This window comes from Siniperca chuatsi, linkage group LG22 (genome assembly GCF_020085105.1).
Source record: "Siniperca chuatsi isolate FFG_IHB_CAS linkage group LG22, ASM2008510v1, whole genome shotgun sequence".
Taxonomy (NCBI): domain Eukaryota; kingdom Metazoa; phylum Chordata; class Actinopteri; order Centrarchiformes; family Sinipercidae; genus Siniperca; species Siniperca chuatsi.
The window spans coordinates 13,624,210-13,641,965 of record NC_058063.1 but is presented as its reverse complement, the minus strand read 5'-3'; the positions used below and the strand labels follow the sequence as shown (position 1 = coordinate 13,641,965).

Below are 17,756 nucleotides of genomic sequence, written 5' to 3'. Positions count from 1 at the left end.
TTGACCAAATAATTTAAGTCTAATAATCAAATACTGAAGCCTGACACAGTCTAATTTATTGTCTATTGTTACAGGATTTTATGAGATCAAAAATTGAGACTTTTGGTTTCAATTCTCAAGTCAAGTCTTTAGGGATTTTGGATTTAAGTCTGGCTCAAGTCCAGGTATCAGGTTTACGGTTATGCTTAAAACTGCACTATTTGACTTTTTGGGGCCAGTGCTGTAAACACAGCCTTAAGAAGTTAAAACAGTAGCTTAGTTACACATCTACCAGACATGGAGCAACATTAGCATTCATTTGAAGTCATGTTTATGTTCACGTGATGAAGTCCAATATTAATTCTCCTTTTATCTTTGTTATCAGATTCTTTAGCTGCTAAATGCTCCACGAAGTTGGCTAGTCATTAAAAAAACTGTTGGTTTTTGGAGCTTTTTACTGAGGCTGAAAACAAAGCTGATGAAAGCAGTGAGAGTGAATCAAAACAGTAATGTTGTAGGCCAGAAAACCAAAACAATGAGCTGAAAGAAGCTTAAAGTAAATGTGAGGGGAACTGCAGTCAGGTGATAATTCTTTGTGGGTTCACCACTACAAGTGCCATCTTACACTTTACACAGAGTCATTTAATACTTTGTTAATATAAAAATATTAATTAATGCAGCTTTTTTTTACTATCTAGGGATCACCTTAAAGTCAAGGTGGTAAATCTACCTGTGGGGTAGCACTGATGTGAATTCAAATTACTCTGTATGAATAAGAACTCTTATATGTATCCAAATATGACCAGGCGGTGGCATGCATATGAAAATAAACACCTGGAAATATGTGAAAACATGAAAAAAAATTAATATAAATACTCTACTGATTTCTACTGAAGATATCACAAACTCTGGGCGCAGTTGTGGTGATCAAAATGAAACCAAGTATAAATAAAAGAAAATGACAAAAAGAAACACTTGGGGTGTTACAGTAAGCATCAGCACAGGCATCTTGGGAAGACACAGGGAGCTTTCAGGCTTGGCAAGATAGAGCTTTGCATTGTCAGACAGACAGACAATCAGGCAGACTGATACACTCAAAGACTGATCCCCGATCCAAAAACCTCATCTCCCCTTTGGCCTTCTATTCAGCCTTACCACCCCCCTCCCCTATCCTCTCATCCCTTCATCCCTCCCAGCCATCCTCCTCACTTCCTCCCCTCACTATCCTGAAGCCAGGCTTTGGACTGTTTTCACAAATACACACACACGCACACAGACACATAAGACACCACATCGGGACCCTAAAGACTACATCTCAGGACCAAAGCGCTCTCCCAAGTCAATCCCGGTGTTGACGAAATCAGGCGAAAGGAGTGATTGATGAGACGGATTGGATACAACGCTGCAGAGAGGGAGAAGTGAGACCGAGGATCTCGCTACTCTCCCACGCCACCTCCGCTACCCTGATGATGACATCACCGCGGCCAGAGACCTTCAAGCTGCGACTGTGATTAAGTGCGATTAGTTCTGTCTGGGGCTGACAGATCCCAGAGGGTTTTAAACTACAAAAGAGTTTTTGGGGGGGTTGAAAGTTTGAGAAAGAGAACAAGCATGGGAATGTTTCAGTGTGTGGGCATTTTTTATTTTTGTGTACAGGAAGTGAAGATTGAACAACATGATAAACCGTTAAATCAGTCCTGATTTCATCTGAGAGCCATAAGTCAAGTTTAGTGCACAAATTTTACCATGATTTCTGCATCAGACAAATTTTTAAGATTTGAGACAAAAGGCTTTGAGAACGGATTTGACACTTGTTGACCCAGATGCTATGACCATTTTCAAACATGTTTGAATTTATAGTAGCCAAAACCAAGATGCGTTTGTAGTTAGTGTTTTAAGTTTGTTAGCGACATTCTCACTAAATGTGTCGATTTTAAGTCCCCGTTAGCAACTTTTTTTTTTTTTTCAAAAAAAGCAGCTTTAGCAACACATTTAGCGACTTTTTGGGCAGACTTCAGGAATTGTAACAACTTTGTAATAACTTTGTGAATCACCTGAGTTTTCATCTAGTGCCATCATCAGGTCAAAATTTTAAAGCAAGATTATATGTAACGTTTACTGAACAGTCACCACTGAAGCAAGGTTGCGTTTTATTGCTAATAAATTCAACTTTTTATTTGTAAGAGAAAGGATGTGTTGTTTCTTTCTTTTAAAGTTACACAGTCTCACATTTTTTTTATATTTTTGTGACCAAATATCTGCAAAATTGACATTCATCCTCAGGTGTACATAAATGTTAGCAATCCTAACATGCTAAACTAAAATGGCTAACATGGTAAACATAAACGTAAATGTTAGCATTGTCGTTATGGACATGTTACAGTAGCACTGTGACATTAGCATTTAGCTCAAATGTGCCAAAGAACAGACTCACATTTAGATGTATACATGAGATGATAGCAGCTTGAGTAATACTAATAGCTACTGAAAAAGCTAGTTAGAGTCAGGTGAGTTTAGTTGGACTTCATTTCAGTTTTTTAAAGCTTGATATATGTAAATCAATATGTGATGTCATAAAAATGCAAATTAGGGCATGACATTATCTAGTAACACTTAGCAACAGATGGAACAGGTTTTAGCTACTTTCCAACACCTGGGAGACAGAAGATTAATAATATCCAATAACAATGCAACAAGTCACTGGGGACGGGGAAGGAGGTAGGCAGCAAATTCTCTCACAGAATGACGGCTTATTTCTTTTCGTTGGATATTGTGGTTATTCGCTCTAGTCCTGGAACTCTCCAAATGGATTAATCCTATAATCAATAGACCTGGTCTGAGATCAGTTGTGTAGGTTTTGCATGCTCTATGTCAACATGACAACAATATAGGAAAAAAATCACTTGAGTAATGCGAGCAATACAGCAACTCTTGTAGTCTGCACTAGGTTTAACAGCACACACATACATGTCTCTGCGCTATGAGGAAAAGCAAGCCACCAACTCATATTTCAATTTCTGACATTAAGCGGTGCTGAGAGACTTCCTGTCTGTCCATGCAATCTTTTTCTACCCCCACGCTCACCCTGTGGAGGTGGCACTGGGTGGCATGCAGGGTGGTACTGGGCCTCAGCTGGCCGCACAAAGCAGGGGTGACAGAGAGATTGTACTCGACCTCTCCGCTCCCCCAAAACATGATGAAGCCCTGTGATTTCTCAGAGGGGTGAGTCACATTGGCAGGATGACTTTAAAAAGTCTAAACAACAATCCCTGTTCCCTCTCACACACACATACAAAAGGCAAACTTTCATCTTTCCAAAAACTGTCGTGCCTACGCAGACAGTGACACTGAGTATAAAGTGCTGACTCGCTGGCCTCCCTGCCGATTCCCACTCTGCCGGCGGCGAAGCGTGTCCTGATAAATAAAGCAACAAATGCAATGGAAAGAGAAAATGAGGGGAAAGAGAGAGAGACACAGGGAGCAAGCGAGCATGGAGGGCTATAATTAGTAAGTGATTAACGAGCAGGCATCAGACAGGTCCCACATCATTGATTGTGATGTTGTGCAATGCTGTTGCAGCTGAGGTCACCGCTCACACACACACACATACACACACACACACAAATGCGTTTGTTCTTAGTGCAAGATACATCCAACGGTCATTAGCAAGAACATGAAGGTAAAGCACATTATGTCAAGATAGGTTATGGCTGCTTGAGACTCACTTGAGAACACAGAACTCAAGCATTAAAAGTCTTTTTAAAAGATAATACAGGGTTTATGCATCTTTTAACTCCTCAAATTGAAATAATGTAAACTTTACATTTCTGCTTCCAACAGTTTTAGAGTTGTGTTATTGATCACAATAAACATCAAGTGTGCAACCAAATCTATTAGTTTTTGTCAGTGTTACATCATTGTTGTGTGATAGTGCAGTTTAAGTGCAAATTGATTTGCAAAGTCTGCACTGCATTAGGGCTGGGTATCGAACCTCAATACTTTTTGAGTACTTAAAACGTGTCTGTAGCATTCAGTATTGAAAAGGGTCAAGTATCAAAAGTTGGCATTGAATGCTTGGTCAGATTCTTGTTTACATCCTCTTTGATAAGATATTTCCTAATCTAAAAATCAGAAAACGTTTCCAACTTTAGACTATATTTTATTTAGATAGTTCTTTATTTAATACTGATGCACTGAGCAGTTTTGCAGCATATTTTTGCTACATGAAAATTAAGGGTTAAAATACTATACTACCGTAGTTGCCACACGCAGATATTATAGAAAACATTAGGCATCAGGTTTGTAGCAAATGGCAAAATCACAGGTATGATCATTTAAAAATTAAAATTTTAAGCATTCAGTCAGATTATTCGATTGGCTCAGTTGATAACGACTGTTGTCTTCATTCAAAGGTGCAGCCAAAACCAGTTTGCAAATGTTGTCGCAATACAAAAAGTTTATAACATAAAAACAACAGTGTCCAGACTAAACAGGTGATGGTTAAACTGCCATCTTGCCTGCATCTTTGCCTGCCTCCTTTCCAGTGTCTGCTTTTTCAACCCCCATCACTCCACCCCTTCCTCTGTCCTTTGCCTCTCTCTGATGATAAGGCAGGCAATGCTAAGCGAAATTTCAAACTCAGCTGTCAGACAGAAGGAGAATTAAGACAGGTACAGGGAGGGAGAACTGCAGAGGGAGGCAAAATGAGAGGAGAGTCTTGCCTTTCCCTCCCCTCCCCTCTCCCTCTTTCTTTCTCAGGGAACTGGTCAGGTGCCAACATCAATGTACTTTACTGTATGGCTGGGCGGGCACAGAGAGTGCTGGCCTGTCATGCATGGCGTAATGTCGCTCTGTCCTTGCCCCCATTCTATAACTTGCCAAGCTAATGATGATGATGATGATGACAATGAGGAGGAGGAGGAGAAAGAAAAGGGAACACTTAGAACTTGGCTCAGCTGCTAGTGGTGAAGATTTCTGTAATGGAGGGATAAAATTACCTTCTCTGGTGTGCATGTGGAGGATGTGGGTGTGTCAGCAGGAAGCAGGAGGAGGGAAGGGATGTGTGTGCATGCAAAAGGTTTTAGGCTTTAGCAGCCATTAGCGTGTACATGTGCATGTGTTTTCTCGCACTTACCTTGTCGTTGTTATAGTAGGCCAGACTCTCGCCATCAAATCGCACCCACCTCCTTTGAAAAACACAATTTCTGCAAAGAGAAGAAGAGATGCAAACTCAATCCATCTGGCTCATTCAAGCAAACTGAGCCAGTTTTAAGCCACAGTAAAAGCAAAAAAAAAAAAACGTCAAGCCAGTAAGCCAGTAACTGAATCTGCTCTGAACAGGTACTCATATTTTATCAAGAGTGCCACTGATTCATTAATGTCAAGAGTTGTATCAACAGCTGTCAATTACCATAATCAAAACAAATGGCCACTTTCAATTTGAATATTCAACAGCCCAAGGGCAGTTTGCCAAACTTATGCATATCAGGTGGTGAAGGAGAATATAAAAGTGAAGTAAATGATTGATAGCTCTGGTTTTGAACAACGGTGACTCATGTGGGACCAAGAGACTCTGGAAAAAAAATGTAGTTTTCCCAGAAAAAGCCAAACTAAGTAAAAGCCAACATATTGTGCATCTCAATACAACAAGGTTTTCTCCCATTTCCTCCCCTTTCCTTTCGATGGTGCTATGCATTATGGATAGATCTGCTTCAGGCTTGTGTGTCTAATACCACTTACAAAGATACAGAGACACACGTGGCAGCAGAAAAAAAGGGCAGAATGAAAAGGGTCTGCAAAGAAACAGGAAGCAGTTGTAGACTGTGGTGCTGACTTTCCTTGCCACTTGACAGGAAGTGGCATGAGACACATTTTGGGTTGATGAGGTTAAAAGGTTGTGAAACTAAAGAATAGGCACTGAACTTAATAATAAAATATAATAATAATAATAAAACTTTATTTATAGAGCACTTATCAAAACAAAGTACAAAGTGCTTCACAACATATATAAAGAAATAAAATACATGAAATACACAAAAGCAATAAATGCTGTCAAATAATAGGGAACTAGAGATCATCTTACGATGGGATAACAACAGCCGCGACACCCGTCAACACATTGACGTTCCGACCCGTGAGTACTCAGTAGTCATTACTATATTATTACATGGACCACACCCATCCTCGAACTTGGCCTTCACACCTATAAAGTTTCGTGACTACATCTTGTACGGTTGTGATGCTATCGCAATGACAAAAGTATTCCAAACCTCTGTGGTAGTTCCTGCTACAGTAGGTGTCTCCAGGACCACAGTTTGCCATGATGACACACACACACACACAGACTCACAAAGTGAAATTTTACCTAATGTCTTAGAGTGGACGGGAATGACTGAAACTGGGATACAGTGATCCGTGATTTAAAAAGAATACGGGCCAGAGGCGTAAAGTGGCGGGGCCAATGGCCCCTTCCCAGACCACACCCATCTTCGGACTCAGCCTTCATTTTGATCTCAACTACACACCTGTAAAGTTTCGTGACTGCATCTTGCACGGTTGTGACAGTTTTGCATTGACAAACTCTGTCCACAGACAGACAGCCAGACAAACAGACATAAACACCTGGTAAAGTACTCAAAACCACTTTTCCTGTAGTTCCTGCTACAGTAAAAGTCTCCAGGACCACATTTTGCCATGATGACACACAGACAGAGTCCCAAGGTGAAAACAATACCAGCCAAACACTGTTGCAGCTGGTAATAAATATTTATTGCATTCCCTATTTATTGCAATGTGGAGCTGCAGTAAAACTGGCATTCATGAGGATTTCAAGATCCATGTCTCATTATATCAGAAAAAGAAGACTTTCTAATGTATGTCTCTAATCACATGTATCATCAGCAGCAGTACTGTAACCTACCCTTGAGGAGACAGTTTGTCCAGCCAACCCACTTTGAGCATCTGGTTTTTGGGGGCTCCATAGAAGCATGCGTATGGAGAAATATCAGGCAGTGCATTTCTGGTCACACCCCCCAGAGCGTCTGCAGGATCCGAGTAGAGGTCACACTCCACCATGATTAAAGACCCATCCTTGGGGCCAGAGGCAGCAAGAGCCTCAGAGGTTACTGCAAAACTTGGGTCCAAACCGGCTCGTGGCAAAATGCTGGCGCATTCGTCCACTGTTGAGTATTCGTCTTTGAAGGGGTCTGGGATAGTTGGAGCAGGAGAAGAGCCTTTTTCCCTGGACTCTTTTTGTTTAGGTGTCTTTTTTCTGTAGGAGCATGGATGATGTTAAAGGAGCAGTTTGACATTTTGGGAAATATACTTTTTTTTTCTTGCAGAGAGTCAGATGAGAAGATATTACCACTGTCATGTCTGTCTGTTAAATATGTAGTTAGAGCCAGGAGGCAATTAGCTTAGCATAGCATAAAGCCTGGGAGCAGGGAGAAACAATTAGCCTGACTCTGTCCAAAATTTGAAAATGTGCCTACCAGCAGCTTTTAAGCCCACTAATTAAAACACATTGTATCTTGTTTGTTTTAACCATAAATAAACAAAATGTTTGTTTAATGAGTACCCAAGCAAAAATGTGTAGGTTTAATGCTTACCCAAACAGTAATGTAAAAATGACAAGTTGTGGTTTTAACAGGTGTTATGTGCGGTCACTGTTTCTTGCTCAGTGATTTCCTGTCGCTATTCACCAAGAAATAGTTACAGCACATAACTCCTCATAAAACTACAACTTGTCCTTTATACATTTCTGTTTGGATACACATTAAACAAACAAGATATAAAGAGTTATTTTAGAGATTCTGTTAGGCACTTTTTTTTTTATTTTGAAAAGAGAGAAGCTAGCTATTTTCCCCTGGCTTCCAGTCTTTATGTTATGCTAAGCTAAGCGCTTCCTGTCTCCTGATTCATACTTAACTTAGAGACATGAGTGTGGTATCAATCTTTTCATCTAATTCTGCAAAAAATCTAATAACATGTTTCCCAAAATCTCAAACTACTCCTTTAAGGTGACAATATGTGTATCTATTAATTCAATAACTTGTCAGTCAAAATTGTAAAAAACTTTTTAAATACTGTTTAAATGGCATTTTATGAGGACAAGCTCCAAAAAAATTTTAGGGATAACAACATCATGATAAAAATGACTCATGCCATGTCCTTTGCCATGTGTAATGGCAAAAAAACATATGAATATTGTCAACATGACTTAACTGTGGGCCAAGAACCAGGGATACAATGCAAAACAATTACAAGTACATACTGCAGAATTTTGATTTTAGATTTTGTTTTGTGGCCTTAAAAGAATAGTTCCACATTTTAGAAAATACGCTTATTCGCTTTCCTGCCAAGTTAGATGAGATTGATACAACTCTCATATCTGTACACTAATTATGGAGCTAGAGCCAGGAGGCGATTAGCCTAGGTTAACATAAAGACAGAAAGCATGGGAAAACAGGGCAGCCTGGCTCAGTCCAAAGTTCAAAACCAGCATTTCTAAAGACGTACTAATAAGCATTTTGTATCTTGTTCCTTTAATTCACACACAAACCAAAATGCAAATACCACAAGTTGCAGTTTTACAGGGAGTTAGCTGTAACTATATCTTGGCAATCAGCGGCCAGACACAGTGATTTTGTGGAGCCTCAGCTGGCTCAAACTATTCTTTTAAGAAGGCCTACTGTCAAATGTCTGAAACAGGAAATGTTTAATTATTGCCCACTATATATACTATATATAGTGGGCAATAACTATACTCTCTTATATTTATTATTTACAATGCAGCCTGACTGCATCTATATTTTGGCCACATCTGTTAAGCCACAAATCTGCATCTGAATATTCAGCTCTACTCCACTGAAAAACATCAGACCAACTTGAAAATATGCATATAAACAAATTAAATAATTCTGTGGCTGGAGAGTTCAATGAGTCACGTACGGTTGTTTTTCTTTTCTACTTTGAGAATGTATGTTCACTTTAACATGCAGCTACATAACATGATAAAATCTTATGAATGTATCGAATGTGCGAGACTGAGACTAGTAACCACAAAAACTCAGCATTTGAATTTCTATTTATACATCCAGAGTATGGGACAGGAGTATTACATCAGCATACCATACCTCTGTTTCTTCAGTTTTATCTTGTCCTTAAAACCCTTCTGTAACCCTTCTTTAGCGCCATGGTCCTATAAAGCACAGAAGAGATTATTATCACATGAAAAGAAAGTGTCCATCTTTTAGTCAGACACTGTTATCGTGTTGGTGCACTAAGCTATGTTAACTTTAGTGGCTAGGTGACATTTCCATTAACCTCAAACTGAAACAAGCACATTTTCCACTCTGCTATGTGTCCATGGTGACAACATTAACAATGAGAGGGAAGTTTGGTGGGCGGACTGTGGCTGAAACACTGCTGATTGTGTTGAAGATCTGAGAAATGTCTGTTCCTCTTTGGTAAGCTGCTACTCACTGTCCACAAGTGGGAGTGTACACTGTCTTACCGGAGTGCTTTCAGGGTTGTTGTACAGGAAAATTTCTCCGTAGGGAGCAATAGGCGTCAAGGTTCTTTGAAGTGGAGCTAAGAAGGACACAGAGACAACACAATAGTGGTTTTGTCACAGCAATGAAACTTGCAGAACACAGTGCGAAGGCCTAAACATGGTGCATGAAAGTAAGGAGCTTAACAGGATTGTTCCAGTTAAATTTTAAATCACGAAGATATTATAGTGCCCTTTGATTAAACCAACTCATTGGTGTGAATAAATGTGCCAACCCTTGATCCATGTGAGCAGTAAACCAATTAAATTTTGTTTCACCATGGCTATCTCTCTGCCTCGGCCTTTTCGTTGCCCATCTGGGAGTATGATCCTTCTTAGTCTGTCTCAAACAGACTGAGTCTCTGCCAAGGCCATTGCGCCATCTTGGCTCCTGCAGGGACCGTGGTCGGTGGTCGGTGGAAGCGAAGACGAAGAAGAAGAGCGACTCTGGCCAGACACTATTAGTCTGGAGACCTGGAGCCACCCTGCGTGGGCCACTGCCTGTCACTGTGAAAAATGACACCACCCTCTCCTGAGGATTGTGAGGGCCAGAAGACGCCGCCACAGGGCTAGACACACACATAGACACTGGTGGAGGAGCAGATATGCACACAGACAGCAGCATACAAAGATCGAAACACCCTCAGACACATAAAGATGCCTTGAGACAAAGAAAGACATAAAAGGATAGACAGTCAAAAAAGTACACACACATACTCACGCAGATACAGATGTGAATGTACTGCTTTTTAAAGCTTTACAGACACACACTTCCAAACAATGCAGGACATTACAGAATGGCACAAAGGGCATGTACTGGGCTTTATGAAAGGGTCAGTTTACTTGATGATAGAATCCATTCCAACACAGCTACCCTCTCTACAGACAGGCTCGGTGGGCAGATAGCGACCATCAATCATCATCTATCAGCCGACCTTCAGGCCACTCGCGATTCTCTCCGAGGGCCCGCCGGACGCTACTGTACTCAATTCCTGTCTGATTCCCTCTATTCTATTCCTCACTGGTTCTGTCTCTGTCTTCTGCCTTTGTGTCTCTCAGTCGACCACGCTGCTTCTTTATCTGTTCCTGACCAGACTCTCTCTCAAGTCGCAGTCTGGGAATGCAACCTAGATGCCACCATCAGTTCGGAGTTAGTGAGGAGATTGATTTTTGTTCTGAATGAAGCCTTAGTTCTTTTAAGTCAGGGAGTATTACAGGTCAGTTTGTTTTTATCACTCCTCTGTGTCACTCCCACACTGAGCATGGTGGAAGCACAACTGCCACCATCTGAATTCAAATTAGTCACCAAACATTTTATTATTTCAGTCACTGGTTCCCTGAATAGTTCAAGAATATTACAAGTCAAGAGTGTTTTTTCTTGTGTTTGTATGACAATTAAAATGAGGATTGTTATATTTATATTACTTTTATCATGTTGCTATTATTGCTGTTACTTTTTTTACTAATATGTTGTAAGGTGGACTGTAGATTTTTTTCAATGATATTAAACAAGAAAAAGTAGCAAATTTTCATATCAGAGAAGCAGAAACCAGCTTAAGTTTGGTATTTTTGTTTGACGAATTGTTTTAGCGATTAATATTAATATCAAAGAACAGAAATGGACATATATGCAAATCTTTAAAAACTATGGCCCTGAAACATACGTGGCATCTTGCTTATTTAGAAGCAAAACTCTTAAGTTGCATAGTTGAGAACTGGTATTATTCCTCTAGCTATTGAGGTTGGCAGATTCAAAAATATTCTGGAGGAAGACTGTTTGTGTGACCTGTGGGATTTGGTAGAAATGGAAAGGGAGTCCCATTTTCCTTTGTTTTGTACATACTATGATGATTTAAGGTGAGTGTGATGAGTGTCAACAACAACAAAAAATCTTGAAATATTCTGGTGTACAGATACAGATGATAAGAACTTGGAAAAGCTGTTCAGTTTTGCTGTGTTTCAGTTTGCTAACTCAACATGGATTATTCAATTAGTGTTTATTCTGATTTTTCCAGTACAAGTTTTGTCATTAATTCAGTTTTGTTGCATGAAGGTGTGGAAATCTGAATGTGAAAATTACTCAAATTGTTTTTTGAAGTTCTGTTTGAAAATGGACAGGCAGTTTTCTAGATCCAGCGTATGTGCAGACTGGGCGTGGTTGTAAATATGACACAATACAAACTTCTAGTAAACACTGTCCTTTGTTTATTCTGAAGTATGACTTGGCAAGTCCTGCTGCCAGTGTGATGTGTGTGCACCACGGTCATAAGGCAAAAATCCTACAAAAATGTTTTTTTCATTATTATTATTATTATTATTATTATTATTATTTGTCTATTGAAAATATATCATATTTCAAAGAATACATTACCCTATTTCTAGTAAATTATTTCTTATTTCACCATTTTAATTCTACTTAATCCTCTACTTTACTGTAACTACTTTAATCTGCTCACCTTGCTTTTCCCTTCGGTTCTCTTTTCCCCACATGCACACCGGCTTGCCCCACCCTGTCTCTTTCTGTTCCTCTTTCTCCCAGTATGTATTGACTGTCTCCGTCAACAGTATGTTTTATATAGTCGCCAAAAAACACAATTTGCGTTTACACAGCAGCTTGGTGAGCCACATGTAGAGGAGGCTTGATGTCAATGTCGTAGCCTATCGAACCGATCAAAACCAACGTGGTATCGAACGACATCGGCACCAACAGGTGCACTTATACTAAACAACAGCATAAGTAGGAGACTGTCTCTCTCTGTGTTTCTCTGCAGAGCAAGTGCGATTGTCAGTAGACCGCCCAGGAGGGGTAGAGCAAGGGGAGATTGTCCACTAGTTAATCAATCGCAGACGGTGCCATTAGTATATCTGGGCTGCCTGACCGAGTAAAGTCTACGTGGGGGAACTTGATCTTGATTGATATGATTTTTCATACGGTGATTTTAATATATATTAAAAATGATTCCGACATGATATGGGACACCGATAATGCCACTGCACGATCAAAGGCCTTAAAAAGTAGACATTCAACTGCAATTATTACTATTTTTTTTAATCATTGACTAATTCGCCTAGTGTGCGCCTAGTGTGCGGTGTGAAGAAGCACTAGACAGACAAGCGTTTTCTCTGAGATTTTTCGTATTTTTAAGAGGTGTTGGGGTGTTACTTAAAATTCTGCCAGCCTCCAATAGCAAGTTTTGATTGAATACGTTGACACGTTTTGGATCTCATCTCGAAATAAACTCTTCAAATATGCTCGGGTAAAATAATATGTCAAATAACGCCTTGCTAGACCTTGCTGTGAAGGGAGATTTAGCTTGCTAGTCAAGCTCCCCGTTTCCCTGCTCTGGGACCCTCTTGGCTCCCTCTCTTCCTCCGTCTCTCAGCCTGTTTTGCATCCATCTCCTCTTCCTTCCTCCCAACCCACTTCACTGTCTTGCCTTTCTCTCTAGTCTCACTCCCTGTCTTGTTCCAAACAGAGAAAAAGTTGGAAAAACAAGGTCTAACAAGAGACTGCTGCAGTAAAGGTACACGGAACAAGGAAGGAAGTGGAAGCCAAAAAAGGAGCGTGAGGGGTGTAGAAAATGGACACAAAACTGTTGATACGCTGCAGATGACTACAAGAGAAAATGTCACAATGTGGTCAGATATGGTCCCAAAAAGACTGACATGTTCACAGGTATTTAACACGTATTTATACAGACTGTCGTCAAAGAAAAGCGTCATAATCCTAGGAGAACACATCTACCTCAGCTCACGTAGCATCTCATCAGATGAGACATGAGGGTCGACTTTGCCCAGTAAATCCAGCAAGGGAGGAGGAAAAATTCAAAACATATTTGTACTGGTTGTTACTACAAGCCTGTGCGTTGTTAGTAAAGTTAAACAACTACTAAAAAACTTTGGAGAGCCGGGCGACAGGAATACACACTAGGGTCTCGCTGAGGGACAAGATGTGAGAGCATATTCCCTGTGAGATGTGCGCTTGAAAGAGGGGCGACGCCATTTCCCACGACACAGCTGCCGAACACCCCCACCCCACCCACGCACGACCCTCATCTCCTCTCCCTTCTTTCATCCAGGCAAACAACAGCACCGCTGACTCTACTGCCGAATGAAATATTCATGGCAGAGATGAAGCGGATGCAGCTGAAAGACTGTGTACCTTTCTGTATGCTGTTTGCACCGGTGGGACCCTTGGAGCTGGTTAGGTGTTCAGGGCTGGTTGTTTGCACTGGTGGTGCGCTCCTGAGGAGGAAGATAAATCAGTGGATTAGAACCACCAATGCAGCACGTGGGAAAAAAAGATAACACCATTTACACGTAAAGGCCTTCACAATAGAGATGTGGAACTCTGAAAGTTAGTTTCGTTCAAAAATGAGATATTAATGTATGTGGAATGCAGAATTGAACATGAAATTAGAGGCCACGGATTCTCCAACAGTGTAAATCTGAATGCAAAGAGAGAAAGTCCTGTTTTCATATTCATTCATGCCATGGCAGTGTGCTACTTGTTTGATTAGTTCTCAAAAACTTTCATAAAGTCAAACTTTATGCTTAAAGGAATAGTTCAACATTTTGGAAAATACACTTTCTTGCTGAGTTAGGTGAGAAGATTGATACCACTCTCATGTCTGGACGGTATACATGAAGCTACAGCCAGCAGCCAGTTAGCTTAGCGCAAAGAATCTGGGAACAGCTAGCCTGGCTCTTTATAGAGATTTTAAAAATCCTTTAAAAGAAAAGTTCAATATTTTGGGAAATATGATTATTTGCGTTTTTGCCAAGAGTTAGATGAGAAGATCGAGTCTCATGTTTGCCAAGCTACCGACAGCAGCCAGTTAGCTTAAGCCGGGCTCAGATTACAAGCAATGCATCACCTCACGTGAGCTTAGCTTACCACAAAGACTGGAAATAAGGGGAAACAGCTAGCCTGATTTTTTGGGGGGGGGGGGGGCTAGCGACAAATTTAGTGACCTATTCAGACCATCATAAAGGCGAGAAATATATTCAAATATATTATATTGTAATTGATTCCCATGCATGCTGCTCAGTGTAATCGCAGTCCTCAGATCTTCCTCCAACAGCGCCGGGTCTCGTCTCTCGCATTGTGTGCACAGTCAGTAGGTGACAGCATTTGGGTCAGCAGGTTTTATTAGCTTCTCTCTCTCTCTCTCTCTCTCTCCAGATCTCTGTATTAGATTGTTCCTATAGCTTGTAAATAGTTTGATCTTCTCCCTCCCTTTATAGATTTTTTAAAAACTTTTTTTACTTCAAATTTACAATGTGATTATTTGACTAAAGACTTCTGTATCCTTCCCTTACTGCAACAGACACAACCCCTATGATATATGCAAATGAGCTTAAAATGACAATAATATCGTTTATCGCAATTATTGCTGGGACAATATATCGTCCAACAAAAATCGTTAACGTGACAGGCCTAAGCCACAGGTTGGATTCGACCCTGGGCCGCTACACCCTAACATAGACATTTTTACACTTTGTTTGTTGTATATCTGTTTATATGTACTTTGATGTTATTTTGTCCGTTTTTAGTATGTAGGCCTATGTCTTGTTTGTATAACTTGCCCAGGGACTGCAGATGAAAATTAGCTTTTTTTCTAAATATGACACATTTACATTATCTTGGTGTTAATTTATGTGTGTTGTCCATGATAAATAAAATAAAAGAAAGTAAGTAAGTTAAGTTTTATGTGCGTGTTCAACAAATGAATATATAAATACTATGTTAATATTGATGTTTTGTTATTTTTGGACAGAGCCAGGCTAGCTTTTTTCCCGTTTCCAGTCTTTATGCTATATTAAACTAAGCTAAGCAGCTGCTGGCAATAACTTCATATTTACTGTACAGACATGAGTTTGGTATTAATTTTCTCATCTAACTCTCAGTCAAGTGAATAAGTGCAGTTCCCAAAATGTCAAACTATTCCTTTACATTTTATCTGGTGTACCTGTCTTGAAGTGGCAGCATGGTCTGGTTCGGGATTTCAGGGACGGGGCGGTGCCTCAGCCGGTAGGAGCGAGTGAACTGTGGAACTACAGGAACCTTAAAGCTGGGCTGTGCCTCATAGATGGAGTTTTCCACCATTTCACCACAAAAACCCCCATGGTCTTCAGTGAGCGTTGAGTGAGGGACTTCAGCCGGACAGGGGACGGAGTCCGTGCTAGACAGCGAGCGATCCTCTGCGGAAATCTCCCAGTCTGAGGGCATTTCAGAAATGGAGGACTCACTGCTGCTGCTGCAGGAAGACACAGAGGCAGGAATACAGGTATGTTCAGACTTGGATGTTTGGATGTTCTGGGGATTGCGCGGAGTTGGTTGAGGCGGGCGGAGGTATCTGCTCTCTGGGATGTCCTCAATTTCTGTCCTCAGTCCTGCTCCTGGAGGCAAAGTCTGACTCCCCTCCAAATCATACTCCCTCCTTTCCTTTGACTGATGGTGATGACACGAAGCCCCCCTCTTTTTATCCTTCAGGAAGAAATGTCTCGGGTGTGGCACTGGCTTCCTTTGACGTCTCCTGTTCTCTATCCCTCCCTCTTCATCTTCCTCTCCACCGCTCTGCTGCTTCACCCCTATTGCTTCCAAACTCCGGAGGATGCGCCTACGATGGCCTGTTGGAAACACTTTAAGCTCTAGGAGGCGGTCATCTGTGAGGTCCTTGCAGTCTTCCAGAGCTTGATAGCCTCCTTGCTGGAAACATAAGGTATACTGGGACAGGCGGAGTGTGGACAACCACTCCACAATCTCCTGGGTATGCTCTGGAGGCTCCAACATGATGCTTTAGTCTCACCTCTGCCACATCAGGAAGAACTTCAGAAGATGTAGTAATCCAGCTTTAAACTGTAGACACAAATACAGATAAAAATAAGTGATGGGCAAAGGAAGAGGCTATAAGTGCTGTCAAACTGAATTTAATCTTTGTATGAAAATTGAAGGGTGTCACCGCGACAGGCCAAGAGATAGTTTGGTACGTAACTGCCAGTAAAACCAGAAAATATACTTTATTAACTGCTGAGCTGGTGGCAGATTTGTCTTTTTACCTTTGGACTGAGCCAGGATAGCTTTTTTCCCCCTGCTTCAAGCCGTTATGCTAAGCTAACAGTCTCCTAGCTGTAGCTTCATATTTACCTTGAGACATGAGAGTGGTATTGATCCTTTCATGTACTCTCAGCAATAAAGCTAACAAGCCTATTTCCCAAAATGTCTATTCCTTTAAACTAACTCAGAAAACATCAAGGTACTGTACTGTACATTCAACAAGTGAGCAAACATGTCAGCCAACAAAAGCAAAACTAAATTTGCAACACTCCTGGATGAAACAGCAGGAAACAGCAATAGCTATGAGGAAATAGCATGCCACCATCATAGCGTGGCTCTTTGGTCACCTTAAGGTCTGACATTTTAATCAAATAATGTAGAATTTTGGCAGAAAGGCCAACTGACATATTTGTTTGAATGTCTTTCCATTCTTTGCAGCACTTACCACAGCAGAGTTTAAAAATCTAAGCTTTATATTGCAGCTCACTGCCTGGCATAATACACAGGTAATAATAACCTTGCTCATAGCAAGATATGTCTCTTTCCTTCCTCAGTCAAGCACTGATTAACTGTGTGGAACAGAACTGCTCTCTAACTGTCTATCTTTAAACTTTAAACTCACAGGAAGATACATCATCATCAAAATCTTGGCATGTCTACTTCTCTTTTGGGTTGCAAACCTACAGTACACAGGGGACATGAAGTGTTACTTCTGCTTTCAAGTAGACACTTGCATATGCATGTGTATTCTACATTTGAGTGCTTAATATGCAAGTAGCTCACAGAATGAACATGAACAGAAAATGTCCTTTAGCTCTTTACAACCTAAAGAGAATAAAGCATCTCTTACCCTCTCATATATTTTGCACAACAATCTGATATCATATATGTTATATGTTAGGTTGACATCAGTTGTGTTCATGTATGCTCAGGCCTTTTAAAAGTAGACTGTTTCATTTTGTGAGCACACACACCCCACCATAGCTGCTACATTGCTTTGCATTTTTAGCACTGAGCAAGTCGCAGCTCCACAAATGACTGTATTAAGTCCTCACAATAGAGACCTAATACAGTCTATCAGACATGCCCAGCTGCTTATTGCAGTGTTAACATGCAGGGACCTGTATTGGCTCACAGCCAGCGCGGGCACACGCCAAAGCTTGCTAG

At 40.7% G+C, this 17,756-nt stretch overlaps 1 protein-coding gene across 3 annotated transcripts in view; it reads right to left on the bottom strand.

Annotated features, from left to right (window-relative positions):
- arap2 (ArfGAP with RhoGAP domain, ankyrin repeat and PH domain 2) overlaps nucleotides 1–17,756 on the bottom strand; it is a 132,517-nt gene that overhangs the window by 113,139 nt on the left and 1,622 nt on the right. For 2 of the 3 annotated variants that reach the window (XM_044185025.1, XM_044185023.1), the window contains exons 2-8: nucleotides 15,502–16,391; nucleotides 13,692–13,774; nucleotides 9,809–10,036; nucleotides 9,494–9,570; nucleotides 9,114–9,178; nucleotides 6,899–7,249; nucleotides 5,114–5,183 (exon numbers count right to left, since the gene is read on the bottom strand). In XM_044185025.1, the coding sequence (XP_044040960.1) occupies nucleotides 5,114–5,183; nucleotides 6,899–7,249; nucleotides 9,114–9,178; nucleotides 9,494–9,570; nucleotides 9,809–10,036; nucleotides 13,692–13,774; nucleotides 15,502–16,325 (1,698 nt within the window). In that variant the 5' untranslated portion in view covers nucleotides 16,326–16,391. The remainder of the gene's footprint in view (nucleotides 1–5,113; nucleotides 5,184–6,898; nucleotides 7,250–9,113; nucleotides 9,179–9,493; nucleotides 9,571–9,808; nucleotides 10,037–13,691; nucleotides 13,775–15,501; nucleotides 16,392–17,756) is intronic. The other variant, XM_044185024.1, reaches the window with a different exon arrangement.